General features: G+C 36.8%; 1 protein-coding gene and 1 long non-coding RNA gene across 5 annotated transcripts in view; one reads left to right on the top strand and one right to left on the bottom strand.

The window, feature by feature from the left end:
* The window catches only part of LOC105609232 (uncharacterized), a 132,060-nt gene that overhangs the window by 46,997 nt on the left and 71,486 nt on the right, over positions 1–13,577 (top strand). For 2 of the 4 annotated variants that reach the window (XR_003589894.3, XR_009599673.1), the window contains exon 6: positions 5,300–8,173. The exons of the other annotated variants lie outside the window; for them this stretch is intronic. This is a non-coding gene — a long non-coding RNA (uncharacterized LOC105609232). Of the gene's footprint in view, positions 1–5,299; positions 8,174–13,577 lie in introns of those variants that run through there. 4 annotated transcript variants of the gene reach the window in all.
* Positions 1–13,577, bottom strand: part of LOC101116267 (calcium-activated chloride channel regulator 1) — a 30,218-nt gene that overhangs the window by 6,829 nt on the left and 9,812 nt on the right. Inside the window, exons 6-10 of the mRNA XM_012175248.4 lie at positions 11,341–11,568; positions 10,019–10,243; positions 3,237–3,414; positions 583–683; positions 14–238 (exon numbers count right to left, since the gene is read on the bottom strand). Of these exons, the coding sequence (XP_012030638.3) occupies positions 14–238; positions 583–683; positions 3,237–3,414; positions 10,019–10,243; positions 11,341–11,568 (957 nt within the window). The remainder of the gene's footprint in view (positions 1–13; positions 239–582; positions 684–3,236; positions 3,415–10,018; positions 10,244–11,340; positions 11,569–13,577) is intronic.

Below are 13,577 nucleotides of genomic sequence, written 5' to 3'. Positions count from 1 at the left end.
AAAATATTCTTACCTCTGCAATACCAGGTATTCGAAGACGAGCAGACCGAATATTTAACTTATCTTCTTTGAAATCTGAGGTTTTATATTTCTTTCCTTTTGGATCCTGGAGAAGAACTTCTGGCTTTTTTATTGTCCATGTGACAACAAAGAAAGTGTCATTTCCAATTGTACTATCCACAGGCACTGTACCATTTACCCATTTCTTTCCTGTAATTGCCAAGGCTTTGCTTTCCAACTATTAACGTAAATATAAACAACAAACACATGAGACTGATTTGTTATTACAGTTAATAAGGTTTCAAAGTTTAGACAGTTCAGAGAAATTCTAAATATACTATTAAGATTTCAATTAAAATAACCAAGAATTATGTTGAATGTTTATATTGATTAAACATAGAAGAATCAAAAGAAAAAGTGGCTATAAGTAGTAGAAAAAGCAAATTCAGTAGGATGTTTTTCTTCTGGAACCTGAAATATTTTCAGACAGATGGGTTATTTATTAGAGAGAGAAGTTACTATTTAGGGTAATAAAAATTTGTTACAAGTGTGAAAAGGCAAAGAATTTTTTAAGATACTGACCTGAACAGTCTGCTGAGTGATACTGCCACTTCTAGATGAAATTCTACTGAATGCATTAGTAAGGCCATTTATGTCTTTATTGGCATAAAACCGATGTCCTCCTAAAGTGGAATTTTATTTCTTTTATAATACTAATTTTATTTTATTTGAAAAAATTTTACTGAAATATATTTGATTAACAAAATGTTAGTTTCAGGTATGTAGCAAAGTGAATCAGTTATACAAATACATTTATCCATTCTTTTTTTAGATCCTTTTTCCATATAGGACATTATAGAATATTGAGTAGAGTTCTCTATGCTATACAGTAGGTCTTTATTATCTATTTTATATACAGTAGTGTTTATATGTCAATCCTTATCTCCCAATTTATCTCTCCCCAGCTCCTTTTGCCCCTGGTAACTATAAATTTGTTTTCTGCACCCGTGATTCTATTTCCATTTTGTAAATAAGTTCATTTGTACCATTTTTTTTAAAAGATTCCACATATAAGTGATATCATAGATTTATCTTTCTCTGACTTACTTCACTCAGTTTGACAATCTCTAGGTCCATCTATGTTGCTGCAAATGGCAATATTTAGTTCTCTTTTATGGAGAAGGCAATAGCACCCCACTCCAGTACTCTTGCCTGGAAAATCCCGTGGACAGAGGAGCCTGGAAGGCTGCAGTCCATGGGGTCGCTGAGGGTCAGACACGACTGAGCGACTTCACTTTCACTTTTTACTTTCACGCATTGGAGAAGGAAATGGCAACCCACTCCAGTGTTCTTGCCTGGAGAATCCCAGGGATGGGGGAGCCTGGTGGGCTGCCATCTATGGGGTCGCACAGAGTCGGACACGACTGAAGCGACTTAGCAGCAGCAGCAGCAGTTCTCTTTTGTGGCTGAGTCATATTCCATATGATTCTAATTTTAAGTGGGAAAATCATATTTGATATTATACTCTTATCAATATACTATAAAATACATTAAAAATTTCTTTTTAAACTTACAAAAGATGAATTTTCCAGACCTTAGGAACTTTTAGTATATCAGTATCCTAGATGTAATCCTGCAATAACTAAACCTTGCTCAAAATATCTTAGAATAAAGAAAAAAACTGGCCAAATAATATTTTAAAATCAATCATTAGATTTAAGTGCTTGCCACATTAGTAAAGCTTATCTAATCACCAAATAATAATATGAAAATTAAAGACAATTTAAAACTAGCTGCTTATTTTCTAGTTATATTAAGATATACCAAAACAATTAGAGAATAACAGTGTAGAATAAAGTAAAATTGATTAAAGAAAGTGAAAGTAAAGTGAAAGTGAAGTTGCTCAGTCGTGTCCAACTCTGTGACCCTGTGGACTGTAGCCCACCAGGCTCCTCCGTCCATGGGATTCTCCAGGCAAGAATACAGGAGTGGGTTGCCATTTCCTTCTCCACAGGATCTTCCTGACCCAGGGATCAAACCCAGGTCTCCCACATTGCAGGCAGACACTTTAACCTCTGAGCCACCAGGGAAGCCCCAAAATTGATTAAGTGCAGATACTAAATGATGCAAGAGTTGATGAAGAGGGAGATAACTTCGGTGTCAGGAGCTGGAAAAGAGTGGATTGCAGAGAACAAGATCTGGTATTCAGTTCTCTAACTATGCTGTGCTGTGCTTAGTTGGTAGTTGTGTCCGACTCTCTAGTTGTGTCCAACTCTTTGAGACCCACAGACTATAGCCTACCAGACTGTCTGTCCTTGGGGATTCTCCAGGCAAGAATACTAGAGTGGGTTGCCAGCTCCTCCTCCCTGGATCTTCCCAACCCAGGGATTGAATCTGGGTCTCCCACATTGTAAGTGGATTCTTAACCATCTGAATCACCAGGGAAGCCCAAGAATAGTGAAGTGGGTAGCCTATCCCTTCTCCAAGGGATCTTCCTGACCCAGGAATCAAACCCAAGTCTCCTGCATTACAGGTGGATTGCGGATTCTTTTCCAGCTGAGCTGGTAAAGAATAAGACTTCCTTATGGCTCAGACGGTAAAGCGTTTGTCTACAATGCGGGAGACATGGGTTCGATTCCTAGGTCTCGAAGATTCCCTGGAGAAGGAAATGGCAACCCACTCCAGTACTCTTGCCTAGAAAATCCCATGGACAGAGGAGCCTGGTGTCCATGGGGTCGCAAAGAGTTGGACACGACGAGCAACTTCATTCACTTTACCAGCTGAGCTACCAGGGGAGCCCTGTCTTACTATATTGCCTTGGGCAAATAATTTGTATTCTCTAGATTTTACATTTATTCCTCAATAAAATAGTGCTAGCTGAATCTCTACTGTAATATTGATCAGGTAAGATACTGAGTAAGAATTTTGGAACTGCAGTTGAGTAAGTCCAGTAACCATGAGAGCAAAGGTTCATCTTGGTGGTAAACGTGATGAGAAATGAATGAAGAGAACACATATGGACTAATGTTAGAAGAAGCTAGTATAGGTAGAAACAGAGAGAAGTGAAATGGGGTGAGGAAAGATATTAATTTGAAGGATGAAGAAAAGGAAAGGACAAAGATGAATCTTTGAGGACAGGAAAGTTTTGAGCAGTTTATAGTTTAAGGGGAAAGAGTCCCTGGAATGAGAGAAACTGAAAAGGTATTTTCTATTCAAACTCTATTCTAAAGGTTTACCTGTAATATCTGACAGTGTCTCCAGTTCTTTGGCAGCAGAAGGTCCCAGAGCAATGGTGTGAATGATCACACCACTTTGTTTTACCTCCTCAATGCATAAGTGTATTTCATTATCTTCCCCATCAGTTAGTAGTATGATTTCAGAACCAGAAGTGCTCTGGTTACTCTGAATAATTGCCTAATGTTGAAAAACCAGACTGTTGTTAGTAATTAGAGAATATCTTATCTAAATACATATAAACTAAGAGTAAACCTTTTCTTTAATCTTGGAAAAGTCTTTAGGCCTATACATCAGAGTAGGCAAAAGGAAACTTCGTGTTGTCATTCCAGGTTGAGCTAGCTTGGAAATGAGTGTAATGTACAATGGTCTTATAGGTTTCCAAAGGCAGAATGTTAACAGTGCTTTCACATATACTCAAGCTATCCAAGACAGAAAGAATATAACACTTAGAACACTAATACACAATAAATATTCAGTGAATGCTAACTATTATTATTATCTCAGGAGATACTTGGGGTGGAGCCCGATGACTCAGGCAGTTTTGGTAATTTGCAGACTAGACAACATTTGTAAAGCCATGACTGAAGGGAGGTATGCAAAGTTAAATGATGTGACTTGTGTCTTTTTACGCATTTTAGTTGATAATTAAAGAATCTTAGGATTTCCTGGAAAAAACATTGACCTGTCATGAAGAAGGAGTTCATGAATTTATCAAATACTGTAATTTTGGGAGCGTGGTATTTTCCTGATTTTTTACCAAGAGTAGTGGCTAACACAATTTACTCAGAGAAACTGAGAGTAAATTCTAGCTCTTCCATTTGATGAATTGAATAGCTAGTGTTTAGTCTCTGTAGTATATGTATATATAAAATATATATGACTATAAAATATATATAATAAAGTTCTATAAAGAGTTCAGTGTAATGATTACTTTTTTGAACTTTGGAGTAAGAAAGGCCAGGTTTTGATCATGGTTTTGCCAATTACTGATTATATGATCTTGAGAAAGATATTTAATTACTCTGTACCTCAGTTTCTTTATGTGCAAAATAGGCATAATAATAGTGCCTGATTAAAAATTAATGGTAGCAATAAAGTAAGATTATGAATGAAAAGCATTTAACATAGGCGCTAATGTAGTATATGCTCAAATTTCAGATATTATTGTTATGATTCTCTAAGTAAAAGCTTATATGATTTCATTACATGAGTAATTAAGAGATTTTTATTTGTTTGAATGTAATTTGATATAATCTCTTCAGCAATAGTCTGTGGTCAAAATGTCATGACACATATCAAAACATTAAGAAAAACTTATGAACTCATATGTGCAAACATAACACATTCCCAAGATATAATGCAGTCATATTTTAGAATTGAATAAACATATATAAGAATTATCATTTTTAATAGCAATCCTTCCTTGAGCACTTGCTTATCATTTTTATTGAATTATAGTTGATTTACAATGTTAGTTTCAAGTATACAACATAGTAATTTACTATTCTATGAATTATACTGTAAAGTCATTACAAAATACTGGCTATATTTCTCTGTGCTGTACAACATATCCTGCTGTATATTTATTTTATATGTAGTAATTTATATTTCTTAATACCATACCCTTATCTTGCACCTTCCCCTATTCTCTCCCCATTGGTTACCACTAGATTGTTCTCTGTATCTGTGAGCCTGTTTTGCTATATACATAATATTTGTATAATTTTTTAGGTCCTGCATATAACTGATAATAGAATTTTTGTCTTTCTCTGCCTGACTTATTTTATTAAGCATGGTACCCTCTAGGTCCATCCACATTGTTGCAAATAGCAGAATCTAATTCTTTTTTTTATTGCTGAGTAATAGTCCACTGTATATATTTATATATACATACATACACACTAAATCTTCTTTATTCATTCCTCTCTTGATGGACACTTGGTTTGCTGCTATATCTAGGCTATTATAAATGATGCTGCTATGAACATTAGGGGAGCACTTATTTATCTGACATATTTCTCAATTAAATGAGATAAGTACTATTGCTTTTTTTCCTTCAAAGGAAAAGAAGTGCAAGAAGGCAAAGTAGTTGTCTGAAGAGGCTTTACAAAGAGCTGAGGAAAGAAGAGAAGTGAAAAGCAAAGGAGAAAGGAAAAGATACACTCAACTGAATGCAGAGTTCCAGAGAATAGCAAGGAGAGCCAAGAAGGCATTCTTAAATTAACAATGTAAAGAAATAGAGGAAAACAATAGAATGGAAAAGACTAGAGATATCTTCAAGAAAATGGAGATATCAAGGGAACATTTCATGCAAGGATGGGTACAGTGAAGAACAGAGTGCTAAGGCCCTAACCAAAGCATAAGAGATTAAGAAGAGGTGGCCAGAATACACAGAGGAACTATACAAAAAGGATATTAATGGCACTGATAACCCTGATAGTGTGGTAACTCACCTAGAGATGGACATCCTGGAGTGTGAAGTCAAGTGGGCTTAGGAAGCATTACTATGAACAAAGCTAGTGGAGGTGATAGAAGTACAACTGAACTATTTCAAATCCTAAAAGATGATGCTGTTAAAATGTTGCACTCAGTACTTCAGCAAATTTGGAAAACTCAGCCGTAGCCACAGGACTGGAAAAGTTCAGTTTTCATTCCAATCCCAAAGAAAGGCAATGCCAAAGTATGTTTAAACTACTGAGTAATTGTGCTCATTTCACATACTAGTAAAGTTATGCCAAAATCCTTCAAGCTGGCTTCAGTAGTATGTGAACTGAGAACTTTCAGATGTACAAACTGAATTTAGAAAAGGCAGAGGAATCAGAAATCAAATTGGCAACATCTAGTGGATCATGAAAAAAAACAAAAGAATTTTTAAAAATCTGCTTCATCGACTATGCTAATAGTCAATGATTGACTGTGTGGATCACAACAACTGTGGAAAATTCTGAAAGAGATGGGAATACTAGACCACCTTACCTGCCTCCTGAGAAACCTGTATGTAGGTCAGGAAGCAACAGTTAGAACCTTACATGGAACAACTGACTGGTTTCAAATTGGGAAAGGAGTGAAACTTATATACAGAGTACATTATGCTAAATGCTGGGCTGAATTAATCACAAGCTGGAATCAAGATTGCTGGGAGAAATATCAACAACCTCTGATAAGCAGATGATACCACTCAAATGGCAGAAAATGAAGAGGAACTAAAGAGCCTCTTGATGAGGGCGGAAGAAGAGAGGGAAAAAACTGGCTCAAAACTCAGCATTCAAAAAACTAAGGTCGTGGCATCTCATCCCATCACTTCATGGCAAATAGAAGGGGAAAAAGTGGAAACAGTGACAGATTTTATTTTCTTGGGCTCCAAAACCACTGCAGACAGTGACTGCAGCCTTGAAATTAAAAAAAAAAAAAAGCTTGCTCCTTAGCAAAACAGACACAGATGTAAAGAACAAACTTTTGGACTATGTGGGAGAAGACAAGGGTGGGATGTTTTGAGAGAATAGCATTGAAACATGTATATTGCCATATGTAAAGCAGATGACCAGTAGAAGTTCAATTCATGAAGCAGGGCACTCAAAGCCAGTGCTCTGGGACAACCCAGAGGGATGGGATGGGGAGGGAGGGGGGAGGAGTGTTCAGGATGAGGGGAACATGTGCACCTGTGGCTGATTCATATCGATGTAGGCAAAAACCACCACAATATTGTAAAGTAATTATCCTCCAATTTAAATAAATAAATTAATTAATAAAAAGATGCTTGCTTCTTGAAAGCTATGAAAAACCTAAACAGCATGTTTAAAAGCAAAGACATCACTTTGCTGACAAAAGTCAGTCTAATCAAAGTTATAGTTTTTCCAGTAGTCATGTACAGTTGTGAGAGCTGGACCATAAAAAAGGCTAAATGCTGAAGAATTGATGTTTCTGAATTGTGGTGCTGGAGAAGACTCCTGAGTGTCCCTTGGACTGCAAGGAGATCAAATTAGTCAATTCTTAAGGGAATCGACCCTGAATATTCATTGTAGGGACTGATGCTGAAGCTGAAGCTCCAGTACTTTGGCCCCCTAGTGTGAAGAGCCAACTCATTGGAAAAGACTTTGATGCTGGGAAAAATTGAAGGCAAAGGAGAAGGAGGTGGCAGAAGTTGAGATGGTTAGATAGCATCACTGACTCATGAACATGAATTTGAGCAAACTTTGGGAGATAATAGAGGACAGAGGAGCCTGGTGTGCTGCAGTCCATGTGGCCACAAAGAACTGGATACAACTTAGCGACTGAACAAGAACAACAAGTATTACTTCTCATATTCCATTAATTGAGGAAACTGAGATTTCTTTGAGTTGAGTAGCTCACCCAAGGTCATTTAGCTAGGGAATAACAGAATCACAGTCCCAGGTTTGTCTGGATTTGGGACTTGTGTATTTTCTTAAACCTGTATGCTTTACAGAAAATAAACATCATGAGGAAAGCTAGGAGTTTGCATTAACTAGTGGCCCAGATGAGAGGAATAATCTTCATTTTTTAGCTGAGGCAGTGAGAGGATCAGAGAAGGGAAACAGTTTTCTGTTTTCTTTTGACTGAAGGAATATAAATAGATTTAAACAGAGGCTATCTTAGATTGGAAGAGATTCAGATGAGTACTGGAGGCAGTTTAATATAGTGCTCAAAAGTTGCTCACAACTTTTGATTTCACAATTTTTATTTCAGTAAACTTCTACCTATGTATTTTGAGTTTCATACTAAAGCAACTACCTCTATTTTTGTGATTTTCAATGTCAATTTAATTGGATGAACTGGGGTTTTCTTTATCCATAATATAAAAATATTAGTAATCTCCCTCTTCTAAAATACCTTTAACAGCATTATTTTGTCCTCATAGAAATTTGGACTATGGAGTGATAAAGAAAGGAGGACTTTCTCAATAAAATCATGATGATTATGTTTGCACAGAATTTTTCTTCCCTTTAACCACTCCTCAGTGCAACGCAGTACCTCAGGAGTATGAACAATAGGCGATAGAATGTCTTTAAAAATTATTTAAATGAGAGTTCAAGATGGCAGAATAGAAGGATGTGTGCTCATCTCCTCCTGTGAGAACACCAAAATCTCAACTAGTTGTTGAACAGTCATCAACAGGAAGATGCTGGAATCCACCAGAAAAAGATACCCAACATCCCCCCTTGGCATAAGCCCTGTTGGAGGTCACCATTAACCCTAGAGCCTGTAGACCCCAAGGCTGGGTCACCTCAGGCCAAACAACTAACAGAGGGGGAGCACAACCCTACGCATCAGCAGATAATTGGGTTGAAATTTATTGAGCAAGGCCCTCCCCACCAGTGCAAGACCCAGTTTTCCCCACTGCCAGTCCCTCCCATCAGGAAGCTTACACAAGCCTCTTAGCCTCCTCCATCAGAAAGCAAGACAGAAGAAGCAAGAAGAACCACAATCCCACAGCTAGAACAAAAGCCACATTACAGGAAGTTAATCAGGATGACAAAGCAGAAGGTTATATCCCAGATGAGGGGGCAAGAAAAAACCCCAGAAAAACACTGAATGTTGTGGAGATAGGCAAATTCCCAGAAAAATAATTCAGAATAATGACAGTGAAGATGACCCAGGATCTCGGGAACAATGGTGCACATGCAAAAAATGTTTACTAAAGACCTATAAGAACTAAAGAACAAACAGAGATGAATAATACATTAGAAGGAGTCACTAGTAGAATAACTGAGGCAGAAGAACGGATAAATGACCTGGAGGACAGAATGGTGGAAATCACTCCCATAGAACAGAATATAGAAAAAAGAATGAAAAAAAAAAAGATAGCCTAAGAGACCCCTGGGACAGCATTAAACGCACCAACATTCACATTTTAGGGGTCTCAGAAGTAGAAGAGAGAGAGGAAGGACCTGAGAAAATATTTGAAGAGATTATAACTGAAACTTCCCTAACACGGGAATGGAAATAGTCAACCAAGTCCAGAAACCACAGGGAGTCCCACGCAGGATAAACCCAAGGAGGAACACACTGAGACACATAGTAATCAAACTGACAAAAATTAAAGGCAAAGTAGAATATTTAAAACAGCAAGGAAAAATGACCAGTAACATACAAGAGTACTCCCATCAGGTTATCAGCTGATTTCTCAACAGTAACTCTATAAACCAGAAGGGAATGACATGATATATTTAAAGTGATGAAAGAATCTACATCCAAGAATATTCTACATAACAAGACTCTCATTCAGATTTGATGGAGAATCGAAAGCTTTCCAGATAAGCAAAAGCTGAGAATATTCAGTGCCACCAAACCAGCTGTACAACGAATGCTAAAGGAACTTGTAGGCAGGAAACAAGACAAGGAAAAGACCTATGAGAAATAAACCCAAAACAATTAAGAAAATGGTAATAGGACCATACATAACCATAATTACCTTAAATGTAAATGGATTAAATGCACCAACTAAAAGATATAGACTGGCTGGGCAGATAAAAACATGTGCATGTAGGTACTTCCGCTTACCACATCACTCTGCTTGACCCCCCAAACAGTATGTAATTATTTTACATTGTTAGGTTAATCATGTCGCGATTATGGCCTGCAATTGTAATTATCTTTTATTTTTTGTCTGGCTATTGATTGTGAAAACAGATAAACATCTTTTATTATTGAAAAAAATTACTTAAATGAGAGACCTCTATGCTCACGACCCTTGTAAGAAAGCTGGACAATATTAAAAGTAATAATGAATGCAATGATACTTATAAAAGTATTTTTATTTTACCTGAAATCCTGCTTTGAGCCCCCTACAAATTGAAGTTCCACCATCAGCTTCTTGAGGCAGATTTGCAGTGATATTTTTGTAAACATTATCATCAGTTATTTTTGTTAGGTGATTTCGGATTTCAGCAACACTGTCAAATGTAACCATCCCAACGAAGGATCCCTTTTCAATAATTTGAATCAAGAATAATTCTGCTGCTTGATTCATTCGAAAGAGACGATCTTCCTGTAAGAAAAGAAAGTGAAAGTGAAGTCTCTCAGTCGTGTCCGAGTCTTTGCGACCCCCATGGACTGTAGCCTGTCAGGCTCTTCCTTCCATGGGATTATCCAGGCAAGAATACTGGAGTGGGTTGCCATTTCCTTCTCCAGGGGATCTTCCTGACCCAGGGATTGAACCTGGGTCTCCTGCATTGTGGGCAGATGCTTTAACCTCTGAGCCACCAGCGAAGCCCCTATTTGTTTTAATATCCCTAACAAATTCTTATAATTTAAACTAAAGGGATTTAATAATTCCAGTAATCACTGAATCAATTATTGTGGCATGTCTGAACAATCCCCGAGTTTCCTCCAATCTTGACAGACTGGTGAAAAGAAAGTTCATGGCCAGAGAGCATGGTAATAATTGATTACTGTATTTTAGCATTTAACTTCATTATATTAAAAAGAAATATTAAAGAAAAACTTAAAAAGTCAGTCATGTCATACTTGGAAAAGCCCTGAAAATGTATTCTATCTTCTTTAATAATAAGGAAATAATTTAAAATGCACACAAAAATGTTTGTTGCAGTGTAATTTTTGAGAAGTTGAAAATCATCAAAATGTCCATTAATCGGGGGTTATTTAACTAAATTATAGTTTGTGCATATGATACAATCATTAAAATATGTTTTATGGAATCATTTTTTCCCCTGGGGAGTGTTTAAGGTATAGTATGTAAAAAATCATATTATGAAATATTGTGTAAGATAATCACATTTTTGAGGAGGAAATACAAATGCATAAACAGAAAAAAAGAATTATAATATGCTCAGTGGTGGAATCATAAGTGATTTTCATTTTTTCTTTTTGTTCAGTTATATTATTTCTTATTTGTTAGAACTAAAAGTTAAAAGAATAAATGTCATCCATAATCCAATAACCTTAATATAACAGTTTCTTTAATTTTAGTATATTATCTTCTAGTGCTTGTCCATACAAAGTCATCGATTAGAATTTATTAGAATAATAAATTTTAGTTAACTTAGTAAAACTAAACCTAAGATTAAATTATACTTCTATTAGCTTAAATATCTAATTTAAAAGAGCTAAAAATAAAAATCTTACTGAAGACATGCTTCCAGATTTATCAAGTACCAAACAAACTACTCGCTGTTTGGACCTGAGCAATGAAAATGTAGGACGAGTCGGTGGGTTCATTTCTGTCATGGGAGATGTATTCTGAAAGTCAGCAGAGTTCATGATTACATCCCATGTGCTTTTGCCATTGCACATTTTGTTTTGTAGGTTTGGAGCTTCCGTATTGTGTGTTTTTTCTGTACAAAATTCAGTCACCTGGAAAAAAATCAATTGAAAGACAATTATACAGTAACTGATGCATTACCTCCCTTTCCAAATATACAGCTGGCTGTGTTATACATCCTTCACAGATTTTATCTCCGGATAATTAATAATCATTTCATAATCTAACATTCTCACATCTGTTTTGCATACTTTAGTGGAGAAAAAGCAAAGTAAAATCATATGCACTGGAAAATTATTTGGTAATTTTTTTAGGTATGGATGTCTGACTCTTTGTGACCCCATGGACTGTAGCCTGCCAGAGTCCTCTGTCCATGGAATTCTCCAGGCAAGAATACTCTAGTGGGTAGCCATTCCCTTCTCCAGGGAATCTTTCTGACTTAGAGATCAAACCCAGGTCTTCTGCACTGCAGGCAGATTCTTCACCATCTGAGTTACCAGGGAAGTCCCTGGTGGATGATGGTGGCTAACATCATCTTAACTGCTTAAGTTAACTTCTTACTTTCCCTTCTAGACTCTTGGGGAATTCAAGCTTTGAAATAAGTTTAATGGAAAAAGGGGTAGGAGTTGTAGTAATTTCTAGCTGACCCCTAAAAGTAGGCTAAAGAATACAGCCTTCTTTAATTGCCTAAGTATTTGCTATCTCTTTATAATTTATTGGAAAACTTGAAAACAAATATATAACAATATTACATTGTTACTCAAAATGTTATTGGCTCTGTGAACTCAGACATAAATAAAATAATACTCCTGAAAAAGCAGTGACAATGTGGGAAGAAAAGAAATGTGATGCCTCCTTAGGAAGCATCACTATGAACAAAGCTAGTGGAGGTGATAGAATTGCAGTTGAGCTATTTCAAATCCTAAAAGATGATGCTGTGAAAGGGCTGCACGCAGTATGCCAGCAAATTTGGAAAACTCAGCAGTGGCCACAGGACTTGAAAAGGTCAGTTTTCATTCCAATCCCAAAGAAAGACAATGCCAAAGAATGCTCAAACTGCCGCACAATTGCACTCATCTCACATGCTAGTAAAGGAATGCTCAAAATTCTCCAAGCCAGGTTTCAACAATATGTGAACCGTGAACTTCCAGATGTTCAAGCTGATTTTAGAAAAGGCAGAGGAACCAGAGATCAAATTGTCAACATCTGCTGAATCACCGAAAAAGCAAGAGAGTTCCAGAAAATCATCTATTTCTGCTTTATTGACTATGTCAAAGCCTTTGACTGTGTGGATCACAATAAACTGTGGAAAATTCTGAAAGAGATGGGAATACCAGGCAACCTGACCTGCCTCCTGAGAAATTCGTATGTAGTTCAAGAAACAATAGTCAGAACCAGACATAGACAATGGACTCATTCAAATTTGGGAAAGGAGTATATCAAATCTGTATATTGTCACCCTGCTTATTTAACTTATATGAGAAACGCTGGGCTGGAAGAAGCACAAGCTGAAATCAAGACTGCCGGGAGAAATATCAATAACCTGAGATATGCAGATGACACCACCCTTATGGCAGAAAGTGAGAAAGAACTAAAGAGCCTCTTGACGAAAATTAAAGAGGAGAGTGAAAAAGCTGGCTTAAAACTCAACATTGAAAAAACTAAGATCATGGCATCTGTTCCCATCAGTTCATGGCAAATAGATGGGGAAACAGTGGAAACAGTGATAGACTTTATTTTGGGGGGCTCCAAAATCACTGCAGATGGTGATTGCAGCTATGAAATTAAAAGACGCTAACTCCTTGGGCCAACCTAGACAGCATATTAAAAAGCAGAGACATTACTTTGCTGACAAAGGTCTGTCTAGTCAAAGCTATGGTTTTTCCAATAGTCATGTATGGATGTGATAGTTGGACTATCAGAAAGCTGAGTGCTGAAGAATTGATGCTTTTGAACTGTGATGTTGGAGAAGACTCTTTAGAATCTCTTGGACTGCAAAGAGATCCAACCTATCCATCCTATAGGAAATCAGTCCTGAATATTCATTGGAAGGACTGATGCTGAAGCTGAAACTTCAATACATTGGCTGCCTGATGCAAAG

The sequence above is a fragment of the Ovis aries genome, chromosome 1, assembly GCF_016772045.2.
Source record: "Ovis aries strain OAR_USU_Benz2616 breed Rambouillet chromosome 1, ARS-UI_Ramb_v3.0, whole genome shotgun sequence".
Lineage (NCBI taxonomy): Eukaryota > Metazoa > Chordata > Mammalia > Artiodactyla > Bovidae > Ovis > Ovis aries.
This window is presented reverse-complemented; position numbering and strand designations above follow the sequence as displayed.